Source organism: Linepithema humile, chromosome 8, assembly GCF_040581485.1.
Source record: "Linepithema humile isolate Giens D197 chromosome 8, Lhum_UNIL_v1.0, whole genome shotgun sequence".
Taxonomy (NCBI): domain Eukaryota; kingdom Metazoa; phylum Arthropoda; class Insecta; order Hymenoptera; family Formicidae; genus Linepithema; species Linepithema humile.
In genome coordinates this window covers 8,329,838-8,347,742 of record NC_090135.1, presented here as the reverse complement: position 1 = coordinate 8,347,742, position 17,905 = coordinate 8,329,838, and the positions used below count along the sequence as shown (strand labels likewise).

The following is a 17,905-nucleotide window of genomic DNA, read 5'->3' as shown; positions in this document are numbered from 1 at the left end:
GACGCGCCGCGTTATCTTGAACTGATTTTGGCCGGGATTTTCTCTCGTGGCACGTGTCTGGGATGCTCGCGTATGCCGGAGAGGCCCTCCGCCCCTGCGGTGAGGCAGGAGAGACCGTGACAAACAAATGCACCGCGTCAGCCCGGCGTGACACCCTTTCGTAGTTGGGGCGGGGGTGGCATGGGGAGGCATGCGAAAAGGGCGACGAGATCGGCGGAGGGCGGTTAAGTCGGCGACGGCGGCGGCAGAGAGAGCGCGAGAGAGTGAGAGAGAGAGAGAGAGAGGGGGAGGGGGAAGGACAGGCGGTGGTCGAGCGACAGAGGACGAGTGGGAGGATGAGGAGCAGGATGAAAAGTAGAGGCTCGTGGAAGCCGTGCTCAAGTAGACAAGGGACACGTCAGCCGCCATCCTTCTACTCAGCCTTTTATAGATTATTCACGTACAATGGCCGGGGGTGACAAGTAACGCGGTACCCCGGGGCCTCGATGGAGCGATGAGTCCGCGACGGATCCCTCCTTTATCCTGGGAATGACTCTCGAGTGACCCTCGACTTTTCTGATATACCGTCATAAGATTGGCGACTCGCTGTGATACGATTTCTTTCGTCCTTTATGCGGATAATTGCCGTGAATTAAGATTGAATCCACTCGGGCTTGAATATCCGAACTGAGATTGATCGAGGGCGCGGAATAAGGATTGTATTGTAGCATTGTCCAGCAATTTGTGTGTTTACTTTTCTTCAATTAATTCCGACAGCATCATCGTATTACTTTTAATAAAAGTATTTTTTTTTTTTTTTTTTCACATCTCGATTCAGAACATCTGCGGGTTATTCGATATTAGTGATATCGTTCGATTTATTCATGCGGCTACGGCAGTATGCATTCTGAATTTGCGATAAATTTGTTGTTTTTCATAGAACTTTTATATAAAAATAAAATAGAAGCACAATACACATATCAAATTAAACGCGTAATTAAATAGTGCAATTTGGCTGTACAACATATGCTACCATTGTGATCGATATGTGCTCTTTCGGTGATCATTGAGTTGATGATTCGCGAATTCTAATTAAATTCCGTCGCAATGCTCGGCGGAAAAAGGATGAATTATTCGCGCGGTTTTCTGCGGTCGTGTCTATAATTTTGGTGTATATTGCGCGTATACCGTCATAAATGCAGTGTCGTAAAAGAGAGCATGAGACAAAGAGAAAGAGAGGGAGAGAGAGAGAAGAACGTCCGGAACGTCGTTTTGTTGTATGCAAATGCGAGTTGCCCTCGATGTTCTCTCTCGTGTTGTTTGGCGTTTTAATGCTGATTGGATGACTGCCGATTCAGCGGCTGTTCGTTTGCTGCGATTGTCGCTTCGGTTGGTTCGTCGCTTCGTTCTGCGAAAATGTCCCAAAATTCGGCACGTATACTGCCATAGCTGCGTGAGCGAATCGCACAATCACTAATATCGAATAGCCTCATAGACGCTGCGAGTCGAGATATGTACGGTGTCTTTCATTTACCAATTCTTTGACTAATTGAGAGTTTTTCTATCAAAAGTATTCACACATTTTGAGCGATGAAAATATTAACGAAGATTTTAACGAACTAATATTCAGTGATAGCAAACAACGCAATCAGCGATAATAAACACGCAACAAAGTATTCTTTTGTGTATTCACCACGTAACAATTGTAATTTGATGCTTAATTAATGAAATATTTAATTTTAAAAATATGTTGGGTTTCAACGGTTTTTAGTATTACGCTAATTTGCATAAATGCGTTAAAAAGATGTTTATTATTGAAAATTGGAAATTCACAACAACTTTTTTCTATATGCGAGAAAAATTTAACTTCGAAGAACTCAAAATAACATACAAATATATCGTGCAAATTCTGGAACATTTTGTATATATTTCGCCTAATGCACATTTAATGATTTCGTCGTGCGCGCTTGCAGAATCAATGCTGAATATTAAGAAGCTACAAATAGTATGGCGTTTAATAAAATATTTGGGAGGGAAAAAATCGTGTATATTTGGGCAAACATATCGTGTGTATGTTGACAGAACGATATTGCAATAACTGTGGGTGGCTGCTGGTACAATTCGTTGTTATAAAATGAACCCGGAATAAAACTAGCTTTTTTTCCAATGCCGTGGCAAACGTTTTCGCACGTCGCTGACGTGGAATAACAATCGCCGAGGTTTGCCATCCGATTTTACGCACGCAATGCGTGCATCGCCGCTCCATATTTCTTAGGAAGCAGCCTTTACGTCGTCAGTTTCATTCAAACCTGTATCGCGTGCCCGGAGAAATCGCTATAGGAGGGAATCGTCGCGACGCTTCCATCGCTTCACTCGCGATTCAATGCACGAGTATCGTCGAACATCGCGCGACGGCGAGGGGAGGGGGGGGGGGAGGGGGGAAGGAGACGGCGGCGGGGAGGGTGCGAGGAGCCCGGAGGGGTCGGCTCCATCAAAAATTCAATCCATACGAGTATTCGTTGTTTCGTCGGTAGGAAGAAAGCAGAAGCGGTAAGAGAGGCGTGAAACGTTTTGTAGAATTCTCGAGACGTTGCCGGCAGATCCGAGGGGTTGCCTCGGGAGCGGATGAAGGAGGTGCGAGAGAGAGAGAGAGAGCGACGGCGGAATACGCCGTTCCCAGCGGAACGGCGAAAACAGAAAAACGGAGGCAGTCGAAGGAAAAGAGGCGGAAAAGGGGTTTGCGCGCGAAAGGTGGAGGAGAATACGCGCGCGGGGAGGAGAGGAGGTATCGACGGAGGTAGCTCGGCGCCGCGTTTGGTTCTTGAAGCATGTGTGCCCCATAAATAACATGTAAATATTTTCAATAACTGCCGGGGCGGCCCCGGCATGAAAAATGCAAACCGCTTTGCGTCCGGCCCTCGGCGCGTTGCATTCCCTCGTATCGTCGTATCGCTCATCCCTTGTTCGTGGATCGGTCGGCGGCATCCACCCCCTTAGCTCACGGCGTCGAACTGTCTTTTAATATATCCGTGTGTACACGATGTCCCGCGTGAAATTTATGACGCTGCGGGCCGCGCCGGGCCCGATATTCGTTTCGCTTTAATCATTCAGCTTCCAATGTCGCCGGCGGCTCCGAATTTGCATAGGTTTCTGAAAAATTATTAGCGACCATGCTTTGCGTACCTGATCACTTTCGCGTGTAAGAAACATTGTTATGAAAATATTATCATTTTGTGCATTTCAAAAATTCTTTGTCTGCTCTCTTATTAATCATGTATGCGCCGAGTAACTTTTTTTTAATATTGATTTATCATTGTTTTTATAAGTAGGATATGTTTGCCATAAAGATGTGCTTCTAATATTAAAATGATCTAACAGTTGTAATGCATAAGCTCGCGATAAATGTAAGTGATACAGTATCCTGCGAGGTATTTCAGTTTCTTTCAGAAATAATCGTTTTGTAGCTTTTCATATTTTAATTCAAGCAAAATGGAAGGGCGGCATTAATCAATTATGCTAATGAGTACTTTTAATCGTGGAAATAAAAGAAACGGAAATTACCTTATTCACAAAATTACTACGGAAATGTTATGCTCCCAACCAGTTTTCCTTTTACGATCGTGTGCGCTTTGATGTATGTGCTACATCAAGATATGTATCTCGCAACGCATGCCATTGCACTATGCAACTTCTACGTTCGTACGATGAAAATAATATTACTATCAGCAAGTACTTGCTTCATTAGCGTCCCGAACAGCAAGCATATATTCATATTAAACGTTCTCTTTTTGTTTGTTCGCAGGGGCTTTGGATTCATCACATTCGCAGATCCTGCAAGCGTAGACAAAGTGCTGGCGCAGGGCAATCACGAGCTGGACGGCAAGAAAGTGAGTAATTTTACCAGCATTGTACCAGATTAATTCTAACCTAAGTTAGAGTTTCTGACTTTTCTATTAACCTTTTAAGCGCGACAAAACTCGAGTCCGTGGAATTATGTAACAATATTCCGGTATAGCATTTGTTTGATTTAAAGATTGTTGAAAATTTATGAATGTAAAATTAATTATGAAATTTTATTTCCTTTCAAACTTCTCTCATTACGTTAAATAAAGCGCAATAATTTCATTAGCAGCAAATAAAATATATTTTTGCTTTTTCCAACAAATCGCGCATATGTCGCGGAATATTTATATTTGCGACACAATTTCTTACGCGCTGTATTTGTACATGTGTGCGTGCGCGCATATGAAATACCGACTCTAGAACTCTCACCGATCATTGGCGTTGAAAGGTTTCGGCGATGTGTCGAGAATCTTTATTTGCGGACGTTTTACAGAGTGCATGCTATCTCTCGTGGAATTCTTGACGACTAGGCACAATATTTACTGCGAAAGATGCAGAAATCGGTGTTCTGTGGAAAAGAGTAGTTTTAAAAAAGGATACAAATTGCCGTGATCGAATATGCATCACGGGAGCAATTAATTTTCACGTCCGATCGGAGCTGCCGTTTCGAGATAATTGAAAGAGCATGCCGCGAGTCGATTGATCGAACCGATTGGTAACTGCAGTCCATAGGTATATATCCCGGTTCGGGACGCATTCCCGCCATCGATTCCGGGGGCAAAATTTTATTCGCGTTTGAAACTTCATTAATTTAGCGTCAAACGTTGTTTCGTTTCGCTCGTTATAGTTTAGGCGAATCATTCATCACTTGTATTTCGCAATTGAAGAGATAGTTTTCGGTTATCAATAAAATATCATCTTTATTGAGGCTTCTAAAAAAGAGAAGCTATTCACAGAAATTAATATACATTTTTGTTTAAATAATAGACACTCGCTTATATATTTTCTTAAAAATAGTAAAATTATTGGGTGTCATGTTTGTCATAATTTGTGAAATTCAATTTATATTGGAATTATAAATTCTCGTTGCACTAAAATCTGTTTTGAATTAATTAAAAATATTTTGTTATTTGTTTACAATCCTGATATTATATTTTTTAAACTAAATACCTGAATCAAGCAACAAGCAAAATATTAATATTTTTACGTTTATCATTATAATCTGATAAATTTTGGAACTGCACGTGAAATATTTTGTTACATGGTGTGTTTTAAACAAATCTTGGTTTGATAAACATATAATTTCTGGATGTTATAAAAAAATGTGATTTTATTTTGATAAATTGTGATTTAAAATTATTTAAATCATCATTAACATGCATAAATTGAATTTAATATTAGGATTAGATTTTTTGTGAGTGAAACGATAAATATAAATTAAAAACAATTGAGTGATAATTTCAACTTTGAAATTCTCGCGTTTTAAAAGTGGAAATTAAGGCGATAATCTCTAAAATTCCTGCTGATTAAATTTCTATGTATGAAAAATTTCCTTTTAATTCAAAGAATATCTCTCTCCATCGATTCCCGCCTCTTCTCGAGGAGGGGCTCACGTACGCAGCGGCATCGCGCGGAACGATGTCGACAGCGTTGGCGATTAATCGTCAAGCCGACGTAGTCGCTTGGTAAACGCGCCTCTTCCGCGGCGGGCAAGACAATGCTCGTGGAATAATATCGTAAGACGGCAAGCGGGTTGTATGGCGAGGGAAATAGTTGCGGACATTAGCTGTCCACGGCGCCATAAGTAGAGCGACTCCAGCGCCAGGGCGGGCCGCCTAAGTGGCCCCGAATACGCTTAAGCGAGGGCAGCCCCGGCCATATCCCCGGCTCGCATAAATTTCGCGTAATTCGCTCCGGCTAATGCAAATTGCGAATGCACGGATCCGGAAGCTAACACCTTCCCGATAGCGGGAAGAGAATATCGCGCGTATAGGGCAACCGCCGGCGCATCCTATTAAGGCTTCCTCTTAAGGGATGAGACGTCCTCACCCTCTAGCACTTTGTCTACCTCTCTCCCTCTGTCTTTCTTTCTCCCTTCTCTCTCTTTCTCTCTTGCTGTTGCCGGGGAAAAAGGGAGAAGCGAGGACATACAAGGAATGCAAACGCACGGAAGCACCCGTTGCTTTGATTCGCTGACAAGTTTCGCCGCATTAATTAGCGCGACCTTCGTCCCCGCTCGTGTTAACGAACGCAGGGATTCTTAACTCACGCTAACACGCAAACATAAATAAAATAGGACGAGAGCGAAATATGTAGTATTCTACCGACATGTGTAGTTGTCATGAAGATACATTTTCTCTCACTTTGTTCCGTATGCGGTATGAAATTTCTCTTAAATCGCGTAGAAATATTACGTGAAATCTAATCGAGCTATGTATTGTTGTAACGTCTATAAAGTGAATATTATAACAATACATTTCATTTAATTGATTAGAGAGGATACAATTACATAATTTTAATTACATCAATGCCGGATTTGTAAAGGATATACTTGTGCAAGATAAAAATCTTTTTAAAACTATACTTTTCATTAACAGCATATATAATTGAAAGTGTAAAACACTATTTTTTTTTGTGAAATAAGCGACGAGAAATGTTTTTTGTAAATGTTAACACACCAATTTGATGATATAATATTATTGAAAATCACAACGCACGGAATAGCTCACGCGAGAGCGATTTTGCGGGTCGATACGCCAGACATTTCTCTCCATCTGGCATGGACAATGATTTCGCAACGTGCCGCGTAAGCACCCACTGTGGCACAATGCTGACCGATGATCAGAATAGCCAGCAGATTCCGCTTAATCGGGCCGGATGATGATTAAAAAATCGGTGCCGGCCGAACGTGCACGCGTCCTCGTTTGCGTCCCGTTTGATCTCGACAGGCGTAGCGGAAGTAGCCAAATCGGCCGTACTCGTGCGTGTTTCGTCCATAATGCCGGCGCTCGTAATACAGGGTCCCAAAGCTATTCTCTATTCTGTCGCAGAAATTTTGCAGCGAAAGTGTGCACTGAATTACAAATTAGAGCACAAGCTTAGAAGAATAATACCGTATAGCTAGAGTAATGGTTTTGTGTTAGCAGCAATTGAATTTATTAAAAGTTTTTGGCGAATTAAAGTTAAAAAATTTACGCGAAATATTTTATTTTGTCCGATGTATTTTAAATAAATCTTTTTGATCAATTTACAATTTTTCGGTATCATATCAGAGAGAGAGAGAGAGAGAGAGACAGAGAGAGAGAGAGTTTTGTAGATAAAATCTATAGAAATGGTTTCAATATTGAAAAATTTTTGTGTTAATATTTAAAAAGTTAATTTGCGCTAAGATATAAATTTTAATTATTGTAGGACATGCTATATAGCGATTTGAAATGATACGGAAGGTAAGAACAGATGCGGGTGATGAGGTAAGAAGAAAGTCGTGAGAGGGAAGAAACCTCTAAAGATAGATGCACACGAAATTGTGAAAGCTCTTTAGAACTCTGCATGGCCCGCATTCCTCGAGACGTCTCTCGACGCTTTAGAAACGTATCGTACGGGAGCACGTGGTGAACGAATCTGTACTTTTCTCCATTCTCCGACTTTTCTCCCTTTTTAAAGGAGAACGGACTTTAACCCTTTTGAGAAAGCACCGGTTTTACTAAAAAGGACATTATAGATGTAGAGTATACTATAAGAGACAGAGTCGTTCATTCTCTCAACGGTAGTTTCTCTAACGAATATGGAATTAATTTTTCCTCTGGTTCGACACTATTTCTTTTTTTAACATTAATAATCGTAATTATTAATGCTCTGAGATGAATCCCCGCAAGTGCAAAATTATAAGAATGATAGAATTGAATAGATAAAACATAAAAAACACAGGAAAAGATATAAAAGTAATACATGCACAATATAAGGTTATGAAAAGTATCATAAATCATATTTTTCCGTTTATGTAATATAAGAAAATAAATTGGGGTAAATTATCTCGAAATTAGTTTAATAATAGATAATTAATTACCTCCAAGTTGTTCCGCCGGCACCCGATGCTCTTCCCGAGATCTTCCTCCATATGGAACACGATTCACTCGCGAAAACCCGATTAATTATCATCGTGCGACATTTTATACGGCACTCCAGACGCGTACTTTGTCATATTAGGACAAAGATAATACTCGGATATTATCGCACGGCGCTAAAATACGTTCGACATTCTGCAGAAGGAAAGAAAGGAGATCGACATGATTAGTAATTAATTTTTGTATACTAGTTGTCGCGGCTAAGCTACGCTTAAACTACTTCAATGTTTTCTCTTGGGAATCCGATTGTTTTGCGACATTTGTTTTTTGTCTCACTACTTTCTCTTCTATCGTTTTCCGCAGAGTGTCAAACGTGTTCTAGTTTCGTGCGATGGTATCCGAGTATTATCTTTGTCTTAATATGACAAAGGACGTGTCGGGAATGTCGTATAAAATATCGCGCGATTATAATTAATCGGGTTTTCGCGAGTGAATTAGATTCTCATTCCAAGAAGAGAAGAAAGCGACTCAGAAAGAAGGGCATTGGGCGTTAGCGGAACAACTTTGAGATAATTATTTATCTATTATTAAAAATTAATTATAAAATAGTTGTTCAATTTATTACTTTTTTTATTACTTTTTTTATTACTTTAAATTACATCGCTGGAAAAAAGTATGCTTCTTGTGACTATTGTATTATTTTGATAATATTATATTATTTTGATATTTTATCCTGTATATTTTATCTGTTTTAACATTTTTATAACTTTTCGCTTACGGGGATTTGTCTCATAGCATTAATAATTACGATAATTAATTATTGTAATACATTTTATATCAATTTATATTAATTTTGAGAAAATATTACAGTTTAAAGCGAAAGAAAAACAAAATCAGATTTTTTTTTTGAGCGAAGTTATCGGAGATATTCTCTTGCGGGATTGCGTATTAAAATATATATGTTTCGTCGGGAATTAACTAAAACGATGAGTCGATATAATGCTGAAACACGGTTTTCCAATACTTCTGTGAATGCAATTTTCCATACTTAGGCAAATTGAAATTCTTGCAAACCTTAATTTCAATGTTGCAATGTAATTAAACGATCTCTATAAAAACGGCATTAGGATTTGATATTTTTCACAATGTCAATGATATTTTTCAATATCAATGATATTTTTATAACGACAAAGATTGAATAGGCGTAATAAAATCAGTTTTTTCTTGTGATTAAAAATTACTTTTCTTAATAATTATCTATAAAACATTCATACAAGTGTCAACAGTGTGTTTTCTACGTGTGTGCTCCATTTTACGTATTTCAATTTGCTTTATATAAAGTATTATTGTATCAAAAACGCGCATTTTATTATGAATTAGTTATTTTGAAAATCCACAGTTTAGAAAAATATCATAAATAATCATAAGATATGGATATAATATCGGCAAGCTATATTACAAATTAGGTTTAAATTATTTTTGAAATAAATCATTTCTATATAATTTCTAATTTAGATCAGTTTCGTTTTAATACTGTTGTACGCCTAAACGCGGTATCTTTTCCCCAAAGGTATAATAAAACTTGCTTTCTATTTCTCTCTTCTTATTCCCTCCCTCCGTCTCTCTCTCTCTTAAGCCTTTTTAAATTTTTTCTTTCTCGATCGATGCTTCTTAAACGCCTTGCGTGCGCTTCAAGCGGCGGCTCGGAAAACGCTGAAAAATAAGCAGCGTCGCTCATCCGCGGAATAATTTATTTGGAGAGCCCGAAGCCACTAAGCCCTGCGGAAATTGTCTGCAGTCCCTCACAAAACTCCGAGCCATCCCTCCTCGTTCTCAACCACCGTTCCCTTCGGCCGATTCTTTTCACTTCCGTACACTTTCTTTACCTCTCGCTCCTTTCTCTCTCTTTTCCTCGAGTGAGTCAACAATACGAGAAGCGTCCATTGTCGAATGCTTTTAAATTTGAAATACAAACCGTCTACCTCTTCGCCTCTTATCTCGTCTATCCCGCCCCTCTTCCAACCTATCAACGTCATCGTACATGTGCCGTTTGAAAGTATTCCTCACCCGCGTTTTTCCCTACATCATCCTTTGCGTTCGCAGCTCTTCGATTTGATCTACTTCTCAAAAGAAGTGTGAATCCAAAGGCAATTGTCGCAAGAACAGTTGACATTTCAAGAATGTATATATCTTTTGAGTTGAACTACCATATCTTTTTCTTTGGATATTTCTTTTCTCTCTCTCTCTTTCTCTCTCTAGCTCTTCTCAATACTTTACATTTGCCTAATTATGTGATAGTGTGGGGAGATAAAAAGTATTTAAAAAAATAAATTATGATATTGACAAATATTTTCATAGCAACAAATCGATAATATCGATAATATGATTTTTTTAAATACAATTTTTATGATTGAAATAGATTTACAGACTCAAAATTTCTGACAGAAATGATTCAAATACAAATTTTGTTGTCCAATATGCTGCTTTTCTTAAACACTTTTTATTTAGCATTAAACAAACTCTTTATATTAATTCCAACGCGTGAGAAAGACTTGCAGCTGCAGGAGATTGCAATGTTAGAATTATACGGGTTATTAGGATTTCTCTTGAGACTGTTGATTCGCGTCTCCTAAGAAGACCTGGGATTTCTTGGGAAAACACAAACGTAATTAGAAGGCACGGAGGCGGAAGGAGAATTAGTCACTTTGTAATCGTAATTCGGGAAAGTTTATGGCCCGCGGTTTATGAAGACGCATCCCGTCGAGTCGCCGGGAAAGTTCTGGTTATCGCGCCAACGAATTAAACCGATACAGCGGGTTGCGGCATCTGTTACTAACGGCTTAACTCACTCGCCCTTTGCGCCGGATATACGGGAGTACAGCCGGCATGAATATAAGTCGAAACTGGGGCACCTACATCAGACAGTTACGGAAGGAGTGGGAAATAAAAAAAAATCCCATATATCACGGGCAGAAATCAAGAAGCGGGATAGTGAATTCATGTAGTTGAACTATCCTACGAAAAGAGCTGGGAGATTGCAGAAATAAAAGATATCCCCTTACATAATTTATTATAACAATTCTTATTTTCCATTGTCTGCGCGAAATTTATAAGCATGTACAAATGCGATTGTAAATTTTTTTTAACTAGCGACATTTAATTAATATAATTTTAATGCAAAGTAGATGATCGTCGATCAAATTACTAAGATAGCGCAAAGCTACGTTCACCGTGCAACTCGCATAACAATAATGTTTTAACTCCTGAACATGACGATAGGTTTTTATCAATCGATCAGTTGTCACACCTTAGTGTTTCACGTTCTTAAGGGAGCCTTAGGGAGACTTTCGAAGGTCTCTCTTTTTACACCGACGCAAACATAAAATCGAGAAACTTACCCTTGCGGCTTTCGATGCCTCGCCCTTTGATTTCCGGCTTCGGCTAAATGCGATCTCGTTAATGGCGCATAACTTTTCGTTTAATCTGAAAAGAAGAAAACAAGAGAAATTACAAAAATGATAAAAAACAATTATTTATATTGATTGATACTATTAATATTGTTTATAATTTTCATAGACATATCGTCTAGCTTTATCTCACGCAAAGTTAGCGAATTTATATGACGTACACGTTCACAGCCTTAACGAGCTTGAAAATTACCAATGTAAAAAAGAGGTGCACTATATCTTTTGTTAGCAACAAGCATTTTATACTACAACCGTATATGTCATGTTTATTGAGTACAGCATTCAACTAGAAGCTAGTTATCAAATTTGTATGTGACGCGAACAGAATGTTTATTACGTTTTCTGTATAAAAAAAAAGGTTTTGATTTGATATATCAATTTTCTACGAAAATAAAAATAGACAGAAGCTTTGCAATTTAGCGTTTCACTAGATATACATCGTTTATTCATTTCTAATTGTTCGTCAACAAATTTCGCGCATGTATACCTTCGGTGATTCAATTGATTTAAATTTGTCTGATCTCTCTTACTGATCTTTTCATAAATTCATGCTAATGGCGCTGAAACTGACAACCTATCAATTTTTGATAGCTTGTTATGATTTACAAGCATCAGCGTTAACAGACGTCAATGAGGCAAGAAAAATTGCATTCAAGAGACCGTTAAAGATTCAACGGATGTTATCTGTCTCGTTGGTGAAGATTGATGGATCGTCAATGTCTTTAACGAGAATTTGAGGGAGTTGATGAGCGAAAAGTTAAATGCTTGTTTCATCGAATTTGGGGTAATTTCTTTCTTCAGGAAATTTAAAGAAGAAAGCTTATACTTCAATGAATTCATATTTTATATTTTTGTACTTATATTACAATATCTATTTTATTCTAGTAATACCATTAACTTTTATTATATAATTATAATGTACGACTATCTTTCTAATAGATTTAGTCTTCAGATTGCGTACAAAATATTTTTTCCACTTCTAAAAACATTTTAATATATAAAAATAATACATCGAATAGAATGAGAGTCAGGCGATTCAATTTTATTGTTTAGCCAGTTAAAGACAGGATCTATTTTGTTTTATCGCGCTCTTGTTTCTTAAATGTTTATTTTAATATTTTTTATTATTTTGAACTAATGTTTTAAAAAACCCAAGTTTACACGATATTCCTTTCACCTTTAGACCGCATGGATAAAGTGCGCATACCGTGTGCACACTGTATATGACGACGTATCGCGAGTGTAAAATACCGCGTACGCGTTGTAGGCTGTAGGTACCTCTGCCCCGGTGTGCATGAAGTATAAATAATTAGTATGATATATAAGCGTTCTGCGGCCGCGCGGGTACGCCGAGCGCGGTATATCGACATGACCCACGGCTTTATTTCGAGAGCGGCCACATTTTACCCGTTAAATTAGCACGGCTGCCCGCGATTTATGTCATCCGTTTTGAGAAAATCATTCGAGATAGATCATTTTGACGTCACGGTATTAAGCGACAAACAGAAACAAATGCGAGCGCACGACTTGATGAACCAGAGCGCATTACCGATAATCGACGCGCGTACATTTGATTTTATGAATTTAACATTAAGGAAACTGGCCGCCGCGGGACGCTGCGATATCGATTTATTGAAAGCGAATTGGTCGAGCACGTTCGCTGTAGAGTTTGAGACCATCTGCGAGAATAATGGGCGCGACGGACGTTGCGTGAGAGAAAAGCGAGATGCGTATGATGGTCCATTCTCCGCAACCCTAAAAGAAGACGGTGTCGTGTTTCTCCGTGCCGAAGACGATGCCCTAAAAGCGTTTCTCTGGACGATCCCTTAACGCAACTTGAGCCGGTAACGGCGCGCGGAATTTTCATTCGCGATAACGAGCGATTAAAAAAAGAGGGAGAGACAGACAGAGAGGGAGAGAGAGAGAAAAAAAACGGGTGATTGTTTTATTACACTGATATATGACGCTTCATCATTCGCTTGCGGTAAAATTGCGCTCCACTCACGAATCTTATGAAGAATAAATCTTGTTCATTTTGGAAGCTACATTCTTGACTGCGTATCTTGAATTATGTATAACCTTCCAACAATATGTTCGCTCAAGTATACATTCCTCGCCTTACTGTTGCCTTGCATTAGACTTACTCAGAGCATATAAAGATTGGTCGTTTGGCATAAGAGAAGAATGGAAATTTGGCAAGAAATGTGCCGACTTTTCGCAAAAATATCTATTTTGTATGTCATTTTACGACGAGTCTGTAGTTATCTTATCGCGAAAATTGCGATAGAGGATCGCGGAGATATTAAAAGTAAAAGGGATTTGACAAATAAAGCTTCTCGGGAAACATACAAATGGCTGGCTGGTTTCTCTCGATTAGTTCCAAGTAGACTTCAGTTTGATAAAAACTTAAGACTTTATGCCGCGACAATTTTTAACATCGGTAATTAAGGACATACGTATTAATTGAAAACCCTTATTCTTGTCGAGAAACGTAACGTATATATCCTTAAATTTCTCTATCTTCTCTCCATCCCGCACACAAATGTGTAATTTGCGTAATGAACCGCGATCGCAAGAAGTAGTTCTCGCGGTTTCCAGCGGTTTGCTAGCCAGTTCGCGCCGCGCTACTTGGCAAACGGGACAGCACGAAGGGAAGGAAAAACGAGAAGAAGGGTAGCTGAGGTGAACAGAAGAGAAGGGACGACGAAACAGTCTATTTCACCTGTCTCTTTCTCCCCCCCCCCCCCCCTCCCTTTCTCTCTCTCTTTTACATCTGTTTTCGCTCCCGGCCTCTTCAACTCGTCTCATAGAGGCGCATTCTCGGGCGATCCATTTCCAGATTAAACACGCGTAAAATTCCACTCTCATGCGGTACACACAAGAACTACGCTCCTCTCCTTCACTCCATCTTTCTTTTCTCCTTTCTTCTTCCTTCCCTCTCACCCCCTTTGCGTCTGTTTCGCCTTTCACACATTCGGGTCCCCTTTTCCCTTCGAACTTACACGGAAACTCGAACACTCCCTCTGCTGCCTGTCCGAAAAGTAGATGACAGGGGAAAAAGATTCGCGTGCTATCGTATGAAACCTCGTAGGAGCAAGTTCCTTGCTTTTTGACAAACTGGAAATCTATTTAATCGCGCAATAGCGTTGCAGAAGCTGTTTCGTAATACTAGAAAACGTTTAAATATATAATTGAATATTATACGTTCTATATAATTGAAATAAATTAACTTAAAATGTTGACGTCAGATTATGTATAAACGATTACGTAATAAAAATATAACATGTACAGTAATTTAGTTCATCGCGAAATGTAGCGATTGACATTTATATTAATATTAATTGGTTATGAATAATTAATAGAGGCGAATTATTAATATTAATTCGCGTAATTTGTCGATAAGCTTATAAAATGTCTTAACAACTCTTTGGAGCTTGCCAAAATTATTGGCAGCAGCGCCTGTTTCCTTAACGGACCAATTTCCGCTTATCGGGTATGTTCGAGTCGAGGTCAGGGTCAACCGAGATCGATGAGAACGACGTTAACGAAGCGCTGGATGCGCGAACGGAGATACTCCGACGCAAGCGTTATCGTTTAAGGCGGGACGTGACGTCGAAATGGAAAGTACAGAAGGGGAGAATTGGCAAGGAGCGAGACGCGTGCGAGCGAGGCATTCGGAGCACAAAGCTCATCAGGGTGGCGGGAATGTTTTGCAAGGGGACGGAATAACGGCGCACGGCTCGACGGCACGTAGATAGGATGAGATACGACGTAGGATCTATTGAGATCGTCGCGCGCTCACGGCCGGTACGCGCGTATTAACACGTCATAATAATTACGAATGTAATCAGTGACGCGCGCGAGAGCTTTCTGAATCGTGTGTTTTGCTTTCACCTCGGTTGGCCGCCTCTTCCTCCGAGGAAGAGCGGACGTAGACGAGAAAAAATCTCCGCGAGAGTAGAATAAAAGTTTCAGCGTGGAAAACGGAGAGAAGTTTATGCGAGGGGATTTTCATGCTACGATATCTCGTTGTGCTAATTTGTATAATGAGACTGAAGCTCATTGAAACCCCGAAAGCAAACGGTGTATGAAACAAATGTAGATTAACAGGAGAAAGAGAGAAAATTTACGATATTTTTTAAGTAATATTAAAAGAGAAGCAAAATCTACTTAAGAAAGTAAGATTAAAAAATAAATAGATTGCGAGATAAAAGATGTCGAGAATTATTATCAAACACATTGTACAGGTTGCGGTGAAAAACGTGTGGTACGAAATATGGAATAATTTCTTATTAAAAAAAATTAATCGAAATTTTGGAATAGATTTCTTTTTTTCGCGAGGCCTCGTTTGAGACATTGTTTTGAGTATGTATCATTTATCGTACGGATTATTACTTCTTCTGCTATTTGTGTTTAACTGATTTTTTACATTTTTCGTCACACTCTATATATATTTTTGGAACAAGTGTTAGGCGGAATTTAATTGTCGGAGAAGTATATTCCTTCTACTTTTGAGAGTTCATACGATGGTGCTTGGTAACTTCGGTCCAAACGTTGAATTTAATGGCGCGCAGAAAATACACACAACATGGAAGGGAGACAGTTTCCAAAGAGAAACATTATAATCCATTGTACAAGTTGGAGAACGAAGAGCGAGGGAAAGTCTTAAGTAATCGTTAGAAAATCAATGGCGAGTTCTCAGGCGGTGTCTCACGGACAATGTGCAATAATCCACGGTCGGGAGCCGTGGAGGCTGCAGGCTTTCCCACGAAGTAAGCGGTTAGGCAGTCGGGAATCGGGGAACGTGCTAGAAACGCGGAAGCGTGTCCTCCATCATCGAAGTTGGAACTTGTCGGCTAATTGCATAGTTCGCCTTCTTGCTTGCAAACATCCAAATTGTCAGACACACTTGGTCGATCTTTGAGCCTGCCTCTCTCAATCTTTAACATTTCATATGCGTTTAATTCGCGCGATTTTACTTCGAAAGTCCAACATCCTGTGCAATGTCATGCACAGTCATAAAATATACAAATAATTGTGTGCATTTTTTTAAAGCAGTGATAAAATACTAGGAATAAGGAACGATTGCTTTAGTATTGAAATAATGTTTCTGAGATAATGAAATTATTAAAAGTCTTTTCGATTGATTTCAAGTGAATCGTGTTTCAATAGAATTCGCAATTCGATGATAATGAAAATATTTAATATCGAAGATTTAAAAGTTTCATATTCGAGAATTTAATTAATCGTAATGCAAGGAGACATATAATTGATCAGAAATTAATTATCTGACAATGTACGTATCGCACGAGTAATTACGGGAACGACGAAAATTAACGCGCAAACGATGCTATCATCCTAATTGCATAAATAGTTTTATAAACAATCATGCTTCGTTGGAGAAATCCTGGCACGTCTGTCGGACAAGATTCTTAGCATCGCGTGAAATATTCCGCCGCGGAATCAAAACAGAGGCTAGCACGATGAGAACGTTGTTGTTCCGACCGCTTAAATAATTCATAAGCAATATCGCGCCGTGGTCGCGGTCACGTCTCGGCTTCCCTCCTGATTGGCTCGAATTTACGAGCCATTGTCGCCTGATTGCCCGCGCTTGTGCGACGGATGGTGGCTTCGTAAAGAAAAGCACTTTATCGCCCGAGAGCATTGACGTGCCGGGCAAGCTGCGTCGCCGGCAGGGAGAGCATGAAACGCTTTCGGTAATTCCTCCAAGACTCACCCGTTCGTCGTTTTCTCCCGTTTTCTTCGCTGCCAACCACGCTCCCGATTCAGCCCCGTCGAATTCCTTCGTCCCGCACAAAAGCCCTCTCAAGGTATCTCGATAGAAACGGAAAACATCAGCGTGCACTCCTTCTTCGTTCTAACATTTGCTGCTCTTTGTGCGGCATTTGTCGGTGCCATTTCATTCGCGAGGCGATACCGTTGTGGATATTTGTTCCTGTCAGGTGTGCACACAGATGGATTATAATCTTTCTTATCAATCTCAGATTTGACTGTCTTGAATATTTGACGGAAACCCGAAATATCTTTATTTTTGAATAACGCAATGTCGTGACGCAAATATTGCAGTAACTGTATCTTTTTTTATTTTTAAATCGCATATTTTATTATTTTTATCACGTTGTTTTTATTTTATCTCCTCTTCTTAGATCATGTTCGACATGTTCGCATGAAATTTTGGCGCGGCACGTCGATGCTTCGAAACCATTCGGATAAACTTCTGAGTTTCCGCGATACCTTCTTCCGCGATGGCGGCGCGAGTTTACGAAGGGATATTATGCCCGCTACACGCCCTCGCGAGTTGCAATTTCGGTTCGGTCTGGTAGATCTTGTTGCCCGTGACACTTTGACGCAAGCTCGGAGCGGAGAACGGTGTCCGCCTGTGCCAGGCAGTTATGAGTTGCTTAATTGTTTTGTCACTGTTCGTCCCGACTTCGTCGCGACAGCAACGTCCTCGTTGTCGTCGCTGTCGTTGTTGCTGTTGCTGTTACGCCGCGTCAGAGTTTCTCGAGATCGTTTTCGAAATAGCCCCGA

The 17,905-nt window shown here is 39.7% G+C and overlaps 1 protein-coding gene across 10 annotated transcripts in view; it reads left to right on the top strand.

The window, feature by feature from the left end:
- The window catches only part of Rbp6 (RNA-binding protein 6), a 581,361-nt gene that overhangs the window by 340,195 nt on the left and 223,261 nt on the right, over positions 1-17,905 (top strand). For all 10 annotated transcript variants that reach the window (XM_012364145.2, XM_067360265.1, XM_067360264.1 and 7 more), the window contains one exon: positions 3,782-3,866. In XM_012364145.2, coding sequence (XP_012219568.1) covers positions 3,782-3,866 — 85 coding nt within the window. The remainder of the gene's footprint in view (positions 1-3,781; positions 3,867-17,905) is intronic.